This window comes from Sylvia atricapilla, chromosome 6 (assembly GCF_009819655.1).
Source record: "Sylvia atricapilla isolate bSylAtr1 chromosome 6, bSylAtr1.pri, whole genome shotgun sequence".
NCBI classification, from domain to species: domain Eukaryota; kingdom Metazoa; phylum Chordata; class Aves; order Passeriformes; family Sylviidae; genus Sylvia; species Sylvia atricapilla.
In genome coordinates, this window is record NC_089145.1 from 7,343,919 (window position 1) to 7,355,788 (window position 11,870).

The 11,870-nt window shown below is 35.4% G+C and overlaps 1 protein-coding gene across 1 annotated transcript in view; it reads left to right on the forward strand.

The window, feature by feature from the left end:
• The window catches only part of SLC17A6 (solute carrier family 17 member 6), a 29,163-nt gene extending 18,605 nt beyond the window's left edge, over nt 1–10,558 (forward strand). The window contains exons 5-12 of the mRNA XM_066320550.1: nt 820–907; nt 1,010–1,096; nt 2,011–2,153; nt 4,167–4,316; nt 5,565–5,697; nt 6,402–6,512; nt 7,947–8,074; nt 8,418–10,558. Coding sequence (XP_066176647.1) covers nt 820–907; nt 1,010–1,096; nt 2,011–2,153; nt 4,167–4,316; nt 5,565–5,697; nt 6,402–6,512; nt 7,947–8,074; nt 8,418–8,750 — 1,173 coding nt within the window. The 3' untranslated portion in view covers nt 8,751–10,558. The remainder of the gene's footprint in view (nt 1–819; nt 908–1,009; nt 1,097–2,010; nt 2,154–4,166; nt 4,317–5,564; nt 5,698–6,401; nt 6,513–7,946; nt 8,075–8,417) is intronic.
• The last annotated feature ends 1,312 nt before the right edge of the window (nt 10,559–11,870 follow it).

The following is an 11,870-nucleotide window of genomic DNA, read 5'->3' on the forward strand; positions in this document are numbered from 1 at the left end:
TAGTCAGTAATTGCAATATGTTATTAGTTTTTCTACTTTTTGCAGAGGAAACAAAATATCAGATTAGGAGCTAAGTGAATCTATATAACCTATACAATGCATACATATGGTGTATGTGCATATTCCATAATTTTTAATCAGGAATTTGTGTACAATTACCATGCATTTCATGTAACATCTTTTAACATTTCAACACTGCAGGTTTAGTATTTCTGTTGCTAAATTAAAGGTCAGTTTTGAAGAGAGACCTAAAATTAGCTGGCTTAAGATCAAGTCAAATAATATCATTCAACTACTTGCTTTACATGCTCAAGAAGGTTCATTAAAGACAGAGTGAAAAACTTCTCTTAAAAGTATATTTCTAAGTGGTTATAGATCTTATTTTCTAGTTTTACAGCAGTGGCAATTTAATCTGTGTTTCCTAAGTTATACTTTAAATGTTAGGTCAAAAAAAAAAAGGGTTGGATAAATCCATCCTGCATTAGAAAGACTTCAGAGGGTCTGTGTTTTCATCCTTCCTTTGACTCTGGTGCACTAATACTCTTACTCTTTAATTATTTGCAATTCTTTCCTGGAAGGGGGAGCATGTTTGATATTTGTTTCATACGGTCTCTTTAATGATTTGGGGGTGACATACAAAACCCATTTCAACTTGAATAGATATTGACGTTTTTCTGTGGCTGTGCTGAGATTTTGCTGTGAAAGTGCAAAGCATTCTCAACCTCTTGTTTATAGCAATTAAAAATAAAGACTCATGCAAAGACAATTAACTGAGTGACTGACCAGCATTAGCTAACTTGTGGCACACCCATTCCCCAGGGGGTCACCTACCCTGCCTGCCACGGTATTTGGAGCAAGTGGGCCCCCCCATTAGAAAGAAGTAGGTTAGCAACCACTTCCTTTTGTGGTAAGTAACTCTGTATTTTTTTGTCTTCCTTCCATTTGTAATCTACAAGTGTTTGGAAACTGATTTTTTCCTCCCTTTTCATCCACCTGTCTTGTTTTGTAGGTTCCTATGCAGGAGCTGTCATTGCAATGCCTTTAGCTGGGATTCTAGTGCAATATACTGGGTGGTCTTCTGTGTTCTATGTGTATGGTAGGCATTTCTGCTCATTTCACTCCAGTATTGCTTGACCTTACTCTACCCTTTCTAAAAATGTAAAAGCTACTGCTAAGAGGACAAAAAGCCCAGAGAAGTGGGACTTCTAAGCTAAAAATAGGGAAAAGAACAATGAAAGAACAGAATTTAAAGAGAAGAGTATGTAAGAAAGCAACATGATTAAATAAGAAAAGCTAGCTCGGGTTGAAAGCTTCATCACTTTTAGCACAAGCAGTGCAAACTTCTAGGCAGATCTATAGAATCTCTGCTCATTTTAACATCTCTCACACTGATAAAACTGCAGATTTAGAGTACCTGCCCTGAATAAGTTGTCCTGATTTTTATCTGAAGACCTACATAACTTTATTCACACCAATTGGGTTGACATACACAAACAGAAAAGGATGTCTCAAGGCAATTAATTCTGCATTTATGCAAATTAAATGGAAGCATTATAGAAATTTAATAAACTACTCAGGAAGTGCATTGCTATGTTGAAAAAATTGCCAGAGTCTTCTAACCTGCAGGTAAAAAATTCAGTGCAGTAATCAAACAGTAGCATCTTAAAGTTCAATGGGCCTTAATTTACAGTTTGGTGAAATGAAATTGAACCTATTTCATTGCATTGCATGGTACAAATTGACGCTGAGATCAGTGAATATTCACTTCCCCTGAAATCATTCTGTAAAGGAAGAAAAGACCACTTAGCTCTAGTTCTGCATGTATTTTGCACAAGTATTATTCACAAGATCAAACTCTCTATTGGAGATTTATCTCTATTGAGGGAACTCAGTAAAGGAGCACTGACAACAATTGCCATTTTAATTCGTTGTAATTCTTCACAGATTTTTCTTCCTTGTTTGCTGCTTTACTGTGCATTTCTTTTTAAAGTCTTTCTTTCCATTCCAAAGGGAGCTTTGGTATAGTCTGGTACATGTTTTGGCTTTTGGTTTCATATGAGAGTCCTGCAAAGCATCCTACAATCACAGATGAAGAAAGGAGATACATAGAAGAAAGCATTGGAGAGAGTGCCAACCTCCTAGGTGCAATGGAAGTAAGTAATGGAAACACTGGTTTCCAATGAGATAGAAAGAAAAGCAAACACCCCAGCACCCAAATAAAGACAAGGACAAAAAATAAAAAATCAAACACTCTCCTTTAAGATGGAAAAGTGTATTTTGAACAATTTGAACAAATGTTCCTGGGGGATGGGAAGATGTTAAATATGCTGGTGGATTTCTGGGTGGACACTTTTTTGCACTAAGACAGGTTCCAGTTCTTCTAGCAGATATCTCATGGAATTTATGCCTCTTTTTCTACTCAAAATTATAGAAAAGAGGTACAGCTACATTTGAACCTGAAGCTTTATTTAGACTTTTCTTATATCTTGAGCCGAAAAAGTCAGTTTCCTTCCTATATTGTAATTTCTGGAAGGTTTTCCTCTTCCTAAAAGCAAAGTGCAGGAAAAGCACTACTCAGTGTCTCTTGAGGTCCTCAGACCATCAGAAAATGTCCTTACTATTTTATGTTTTGTCTGCCTGAAAGACTGCAAGATGCAATAGAGAATGCTTTGAGATCCATAAGAATATTTCCCATTATAGCAGTAGTTTTGCTGGAGATATATTATCAAGCCTCTCATAATCTTAGTTTTGTACTTGTTTAGTTCTCAAGAACTGCTAAAAATCATGTATGAACTCTGAATTTCCCAGGCATTTAACACTTGAATCATGCTAACCAATAATCATCTTCTTTCTGTAACTGCTGAAAAGCTTTAAAGGAACTGTTGTCATGTTTGCTCACTCAAGAAAACAACAAAAAATTGCTTAAGCCCCACTTCATCTGCATTAATTTTTACACCTTCCATTCCCAGTGGGCCCTCATTTTGTTTTCTATTTGGTAAGATTACTGGTTCTTGACTGAACTCAGGAATTAACAATTTTTGTGTTAGTAAAATCTTTGTTTCATATTAAATTAGGGACTGAAAATATTGCAGTCATTTTTTGATAGCTGACTTTTTTAGATGTTATTGAGAGCCTGTCCCAGTTGACATCCAACAGCTCTCAGTAGGGTTCATGGTTTTGAAAATCTGATGTGAAATGATTTACTGTGAAGGATTTCCATGCAATTCTAACTTGGACTGTACAATTTCTGTCTATTTTTCATTGTGGCTTTTTAGTTAAACTTTTTTTTTTTGTTAGTTTTTAACACAGTGATTATCTTGTACTAATAGTTCAGATGCATCTAAAATATTTAAGCTGAAATTCTTCCCATACCATTAAGTTAGATTTTCTCTCTGACTTCTCATTAATTAAGTCACTTAATTAATCCTTTCCTCTCACTTAAGTGTAATTTAATAGCTATATAGGGTTTTGCATACATCCATCTATGGTCTGTGTTTCTTTGAAGAAAAGCCAGTATTCAAACCAATAGTAGACTGAATTCAGCCTGAATTCTTGCTGAAGTGATTTTCAAGCACTTATCTGGATATGGATCCTCTGTTTGGATCAACACAGATGGATGGAAGCCTGGGCTTGTGGACAGGTGCTGGGACTCAGCAGGATTGTCCATCTGTCTTTCTTTGTTTCTTTATGCAATTCATTTTAAATATACAATAAAAGAAACAACAACAAAAAAAATATTGACCAAGCAGTTTCAGCTGAGGCTTGATTAAAAAAAAAAAAAATAGTAGAATACTGCATAAAAAATACTTGCATTCAATCTGAATGAAATTCTGTAGTTACAGTGTCAAATCTGCTGCCTTACATTGTCTTTTAAATACATTATTATTTAGAGACATTATTATTTAAAAGTCATTTAATGACATTATTATTTTGGTCTTATGCCCGCGTATGTTCATGTTTATATGACAGGACAAAAGCAGTTGCACAGGAGTGTTGTGATACAATTAAGTAGCCCTGAGTTTCTCCACTTGTGCATTTTGTAGTAACTTTTATATGCTGTGCACATATGTGCTCGTTGGACCATAGCTAAAGAAAGGGTGACGAAAGGGAAGATGGAGTTTTGATAATGATCAGCATGGTAACTGGATCTCCTTTCTCTGTTTCAGAAATACAAAACACCATGGAGAAAATTTTTTACATCTATGCCAGTCTATGCAATAATAGTTGCAAACTTCTGTAGAAGCTGGACTTTTTACTTGCTGCTAATTAGTCAGCCTGCTTACTTTGAGGAAGTGTTTGGATTTGAAATAAGCAAGGTATGTAAAAAGAATGTAAAGCTTTTTTTGTTAACTAAGTAAATAGCAGAACTACAATTGTAGTATTTATGAAGAATAGGAAAGAAAAGGGTCATGCATCTTTATCATGGATTTAAATCTTCAATCTTGCTCATCCCAGTTCCTGTTTCCTTGACCAGCATGAATAAGTGAAGTAACAACTGTGACAAAGGATGGGGTAGAGAAAGGTGGAGGCAGGATGAGATTTAGTGATGATCCACTTGGGGCTACATTGCAAGTTAAGTGCTCAACACCAGATCCTGATTGGTATTAGAAAGGTGTCAGCCAACCCCATTACACTCTGTCCCTGATGCCCCAGGGGTTGGAGAATCCCCCCAAAGCTGTACAGAAAGCATTGACAAATGAATCTTTCCAGATGCCTTTTAAAAAGCAGGGCCATCTTGTTCTAGGGAGGACAGCATAATTTGTCACCTGTCTATCTGCCCCTTTAACGTGGTGAGAACTGATCTCCCTTTCTCATTTAGAAAGGAGAAAAGATGGTGGCAAAATGTGAGATATAGGGGTGATCTAAGGTTCCATGTGATTCATGTGAAGTTTGGATCAGACCTGTAAGGTAAATATGAACACACACATATAATCTATTGGAACACTCATCACGAAAGTATTATGTCTTAATTTGCTATGTATGTATAGCACTTCTAGTGTCACAAATGGATATTTAGTATTTTATCTTTTGCTACATACAGAGTGTTTTAGACATATCTTTTGCCCACATGCACTTTGCAGCTTGGTCAGAAATCAAAGAAAAATGGCCATTGGGCACATGATGATGATCCACAGGGAATGTGTCTAGGCATGTGAGACTTACTGCAAAGCTGCATTAAAAACCAAAAAAAAAAAAAAGCAGTAATTCAGTTTTACACATTTGATCATGATTTTTCTGAAAATTCTGACTGGGGTGAAGTGAGGGTGGGAAAAGCTTTAGCTTAAATACAATCTGTGAAAACAATCTGTAAACAAAAAATGTCACGGCATCAGAGGTTCTTAAAAATTCTTACTATGTTTCATAAAATAATATAAAATAAAATAAAATAAAATCTTCATATCACCAGTTTTGTTCATTTTATAACTCAAGACTTTAAGTATTAATACATAGTGTAACATTGAAAATAAATAATTAATTAGCTGCTGAATGCTTCAGGTTTGAAGCATTGAAGAATCAAAGTTTTCTTATGGTTTATACTGTACTAATTCTGATTCTAATTTTAGGTGGGTATCTTATCTGCTGTGCCCCATTTAGTGATGACAATTATTGTTCCTATTGGGGGACAAATTGCTGACTTTTTAAGAAGCAGGCAGATTGTTTCAACGACTAATGTGAGAAAGATAATGAACTGTGGAGGTAAGTTTTGTATTTTATTTAAAAGTTTCTTGGAGGGATTTGATGTTCATGTTGTGTTCTGTCCAGAATAAAGAAACAAACTGCACAGTCTTGTGTTCTTAGGAGGCAATATTTCTGCATTTTTTATGTAATGCAGATGTTGTTACTAAATAAAAAGAAAACACAGGTGCTCCCATTTGCCATTTCCACACAGTTATTTGGTATTTGGAAAACCATTTAGACTGTTAAAGAAATAGATGAGATTTTGGAGGGTATTTTGCCTACTCTCAGCTACTTGCTCAGTCTTAGCTCCTTGTCTAAACACCCTCTGCACTAGGAGAGCCCAGACAACTACCTTGACTTTTTAAATTATTATATCCTTGATGACGTTAAAGCCACATTAGCTGTGGTAAGGACTGGAAAATTCACAAGTAGGTTAAATGTATACTCCCATGAGAGCTGGCTGGAATGACCTAACCACATCACAAGTATTTATTTTCATCTTAAAACTGAAATAAAATAGCAATAAATTAGCATACAAAGAATAAAATAATGGTTTTTGAGGGAGAAAGAACACTTTTTAGAGATGAAAGAAATACCTGAATATATCCCAGTCTGAGATAATGTTTTATTTGTGTTCCTATGAAATATCATGGCATCCTAAGACCTGCAGTGTTTGAGAGGGAATTAAATTCAATGCCTGGTTTTATTTATTATTTCACCAGGTTTTGGTATGGAAGCAACTCTTCTCCTCGTGGTGGGATATTCACACAGCAAAGGAGTGGCTATTTCATTCTTAGTGCTTGCTGTAGGCTTTAGTGGATTTGCCATATCTGGTAAGATTATATTACTATTAATACTAAACTCTTATATCTTAAAAGACAGAACATCTAGCTTTGCTTTTATTCATGGATAGTAATTAAAAAAGCCCACTCACTCTGGAATTCCCAAAGGACATTATTTATGATCATTACAAAGGAATGTACATTTGCTCTTACAGCTTTTGTATTAGATTATTTCTGTTCAAATAATTCAATCTTTTCCATATTCATTGCAGCAAATTAGACTCTCTTCTCATTAAGATGTTAATGTACACTACAGATTTTTCTTTAAATCAAACATAGAAGAGAAATGGACTGGTATTACACAATGATACCTAAAATTACATCTCTTTGTTTTAATAGAAGTCTTTTATTTTTTCCCCACTATGTATTGATTATTGATTTGTTTATATTGTATGATTTTTTAAATCCAGAGCCTGCTAGTATGATATTATTTTATTTTGGAGCTTAATTACCGGAATTTATTTTCTGAATTACAGTTCACCTCTTCCCCTTTCCTGCTGATTCATCAACCCTTTGCCTTTTCCCTTCCCAAACACAAGTCACCTGGCCACCCCTTGTCTTCCCACTGTGATTTTAGTATCCTCTCCCATGCTGGTTCCTTATGTCTCTAACATTTTGTGCCAAACATCTAAAACCTCCTCTAATCAAATCTGTCCTTAATCTCATGCATTCTGCAAGGAATCATTCTTGTTTTGTACAATTTGGGAAGTGTACTGCTTTCCCCAGGTTGACCATATCATACTGCCCACCTTTTCCCTTTTGCTATCTGTATGCAAAGGTTTGGTTCCTATTTTCACTTAAGTACTTACTTTGGGAACAATTCATTCTTTCTCTTTAGATTATTTAAATAGTTACTGCATACATTTCCAATAGGATTGTGCTGTTGAAAATGCAAGAGAACAAGTAAATATCTTTCAAAATGAATTAGTATTTCAGTTACAAACACTGTCTTTTTTTTCCCAATTTACCTCTGAAGAATAGAAAATAACTCCCTTCTGCTGGTGTATGTGACAAAAAGAAAATTGTGGGCAATAGGAAAGGAACATGTTACAAACTGGAAGAAGAAAAGACATGTTATTTACAGCATGAAATGGCCATGTAAGGGACTATGAAATACAAATTGTCTCCCTGCCTAAATATTCTCTGGTTTCTCTACTCCACACAGACACTACTGGGAGGTTTTGAGGTTTTCTTAAACTGCAGTTTTGGGAGAAAATTAACCTGGTATTCCTTTAAAATATTTTCTTCAAAGAAAATTGAAACCCAGCATCCGTCTAGGAATATTTAGGCATTATAAGTCTTATAGGGATAAAGAAATGCAATTAAGCAGCCCAAATATGTTACAGTAAGAATGTCATGTCACTTTCCTTAACTGAAGTACTGCTCTGCTCTTGGTGTGAACGCTCACTGACCTTTCTATTGCAGGATTCAATGTCAACCATTTAGACATTGCCCCAAGGTATGCTAGCATTTTAATGGGGATTTCTAATGGAGTCGGGACCTTGTCTGGAATGGTTTGCCCTATAATTGTTGGAGCAATGACAAAGAACAAGGTAAATGGAAATACAGTTTTCAAGTCTTCCAGTTTGATACAACTGGTTTCAATAGAAAGACCTCTCTATAATACAGCTTGCCAGGATATCCATATTGGAGTCTGGGACTTGAATCCAGGGGGGCTGATTTGAGGCACGCTTCACTGTATGCCCACTAGGTTGATGCTTTCGTGGGCTGATAAATTTTTCAATGAAAGGTGGATATAAATATTTCTAAAACGGACACTTAAATGTTTCAGCTGTGCTGGTTATCACAACCTCAACCCCTAATTTAAATCTTCCAGCTCAGAAGAGTTAGGTAGATCTATGTGCTACTCTGATTTAGCAAATTTCTTCTTTACAGACACGTGAAGAATGGCAGTATGTCTTCCTCATTGCTGCTTTAGTTCATTATGGAGGTGTGATCTTCTATGGCATATTTGCTTCAGGAGAGAAACAACCCTGGGCAGACCCTGAACAGACAAGTGAAGAGAAATGTGGCTTTATTCATGAAGATGAACTTGCTGAAGAGACAGGGGACATTACTCAGAATTATGTAAATTATGGTACCACCAAGTCTTATGGTGCTACAACCCAGGTCAATGGTGGCTGGCCTAATGGCTGGGAGAAAAAAGAGGAATTTGTACAAGAGGAAGTACAAGACTCATACAACTACAAGGAAAGAGATTATTCATAACAAACCTAAATATTTGGTATATTTTGTAGTGTTTGTGATTAAATTCATTGTGATTGTTTGCACACAGAAATAAAATGTGGTATGAACATGTAAACACATATCAAACAGGAAGGTCTTACTGTAAAAAAAAAATACATCAAAGTGCAATCTGTATGAGTTGTGATGTTATCACTTTCATTAGATTATATTTGTTCTATAAACATTAGAGTTTTAAGGGTTTACTGGTCAAAACTATAGAGGCAAGTAGATACTTTACAGTATACAAGAGCTAAAACTCATAATTAAAGATTAAAGCACAACTAAGCAACCAAGTTGGCACATCTAATGCTCTTTTTAGAAAGCCAAAACTACTTGATCATTAAAAAATGCACTTATATATTTGTTACACTGTATTGAAAGAGATTGTGTTAAAGACACACATTTACTCAGTGCAATGTAGGAGTTGTGTGTTTAGTCTAGGACAAGAACTTTCTCAAAGAAGAAAGGTTGAGTCCTTGGCATTTACCAGGATTGATCCAGTTCCCTTAATGGTAATTGTATCAAGCCTAAAGAACAAATAGGGCATATTGTATGTTTATCGTGACTACATGCTGCAGGCTACTCTGTGATAAATAAAGGAATTATTTAGGAGTTTTATACTGAATGTTTGGGCACAAATTCTTATTTCTATCCTTTACAGAACCTCATGAAATTATAGACATTGTCATGTTCTTCCCTGCATTTATCAACTAATATAAAAACAATATAATATTAAGTCTGACTTTTCAGGCAGCCTGGCAAATCCCTTTATCAAAAACCAAGCTTTATTATTCTATTCTTTGCAGTATATTCTGAATTTGTACTGGTGTCTTTAGAAAGAGAAAAAAAACCCAATATAACTTAGAAAAAAATATAGTCTTTTACAAAATTCCAAAGAGAGGTTTACTATGAGCAAGTAGCTCTATGAAAAAGGATGCATTTGTTTTGCAGAATATTTTGAAACCAATAGAAGAAACAGAGAATAATTTTACCCTTATTCTTCCCTTAATAGCTTTCATATTTTTACACATCGTGCCACAGTTGTATACATAGATATGTTTATTGAAGATACTGTAATTATAGAAAATGTTGTTATTTTAAAAATCCCTGAAATAAAAGATGTATTTGTCTTTTGATCAAACCTGATAATAATGGACACTGAATACGAGTAACATAAAAACTCACAATAAACCAAAGTGGTAAATAACTAGTGTTGGGTTGAAAGAAGCCAACAAGCACCACGCTTGTCTTTTTAGCATAACTCAACAGTGACTGCAACATTAGTGTACCAAGCAATAAGTGCAATGCATTATGAAGTGCATAATCTTCTAGATGATATATTAACCTTCATTTAGCTTGTTGTATATACTTGGGGTTGTTGGGATTGAACCAAACTGAACCAACTGAAGTTAGCAACACCAGACCACTTCTTAATACTCTAAAATGACAACGATGATCCATTTCTTAATTCAATCAAATGATTATTATTGTATGTAATAATCCATTCTGGATTCTTGGTCTGTTCATTGTATTGTGCTAGTGATTGGAAACCCTGCTACCGCAATATACAACTTGAGGATTGTTTTTTCTCCTTTTTTTTTTTTTTTTTTAATGCAAATCATACCTTGACCTTAAGAAAAGAAGTATTTTGCTTTGTGCCTCAAAGTGATGTAAAACGTGACCATAGCTTTTGCTGTGTTTAATGAAAAAGATGTGGACTGTGTCACTTTCGTTGCTGCAAAAAGTGTTAATAAAATGCTCTATTTATCCTTTTATATAAAAAGGACCACTATAGTTTCTTGTGATTTCTAGATGTGTTTTAATATAGATGGCTAAAACTAGAGTCACTGCAGAACAGAATCTGCTATGGAAATGGAGAGAGTCCCACAGCTGGTTGCTCTGCTCCACACCAATGTTTACACCGTCTGTTCTTGTCTCCAGCCATGTGCACGCCTGTGTTGGGAGAGGCACCTGTCTCAAGACTCTTTGTGCTCTCATAAGGATGCCTGGCACAGGTGTGGAAAGGAGCAGGAGGATCAGTGGGAGAGATGCAGTGGACCTGGGAAAAACAGATTGATCTGTGCTAGCGAAAAACCTGGCATAGATCAGCATTCTCTAGAGAAAATGAAAAGCTGCACGTTGCTGTTGGTGGATTTTTTCACTTTCTTGATTATGCAACAAGGCTCCTTAACTGAAATCTAGCACTTTCCATCCATTTTTATTTTTTTTAGATAAACCCCACAGCAATCTGTAACTTTAAGAAACCTTCTATTAAATGTAAGTATTTTTCTAATGAAATTTTTGCTTTTCAATATTTTTTTTCCAGGTAGAATAATGCAGAAATATCAAGCTGAACAAAAGGCTTCAGAACACTAACCAGAGCAGTAACAGGCCCAGTGCTTTTCATCAATAGGTTGGTTGTCATGAGATGCTGATCAGTTAACAAAGTTAATGTTAACTCTTTTGATGGACTGAAAATTCCTGAAACATTCAAAAGTAGGCTAAGTAGGGGCTTCAAAATTACTGTTATATTTATCATAGTAAGTGGACAGCTCAGAAAATACAAACTAAATCAAAATCAATTCTTCTTTAGTTTCAGTGTCATCTTACAAGTTCTCTATTTCAATAATTTCCTTTCATTACATATAGGAAGAGTTTTTTTCTTAATAGCTTGAGACCTTTGAATTGTGTAGAATAAAGGAGAGATTTTAATGCAGGCATTAGACACTGCACTGTCCAAGCCAGCTACAATTCAGTGAAGAGGTAACAATTGCCTGTGAATGGTACACTACTCAAGGAACCTCCACATTCTTTTTCCAGCTCTCTGCTTCTGCCTTGACTCCTTCACTTCTTCCTTCAGTGGCAGAGCAGAAGAACCCATTCTTCTGGGAAGGGGAGGAGCATGATAGTTCCTAGGGTTTTTATTTCTTCACAGGCTCCTATTCATGTGAAAATACAGGAAGCAATTATCAGGAACATGACAGAGAAGGAAGAAGGGGGAAATGGAGAAAATAATTGGGTTCTTCAAAGACAAGCAGCAACAGCTGTGTCTGCTTTAGGAAAAAGAAGAGTTGAGGGGACATGACCCTTCATCTAAACCCC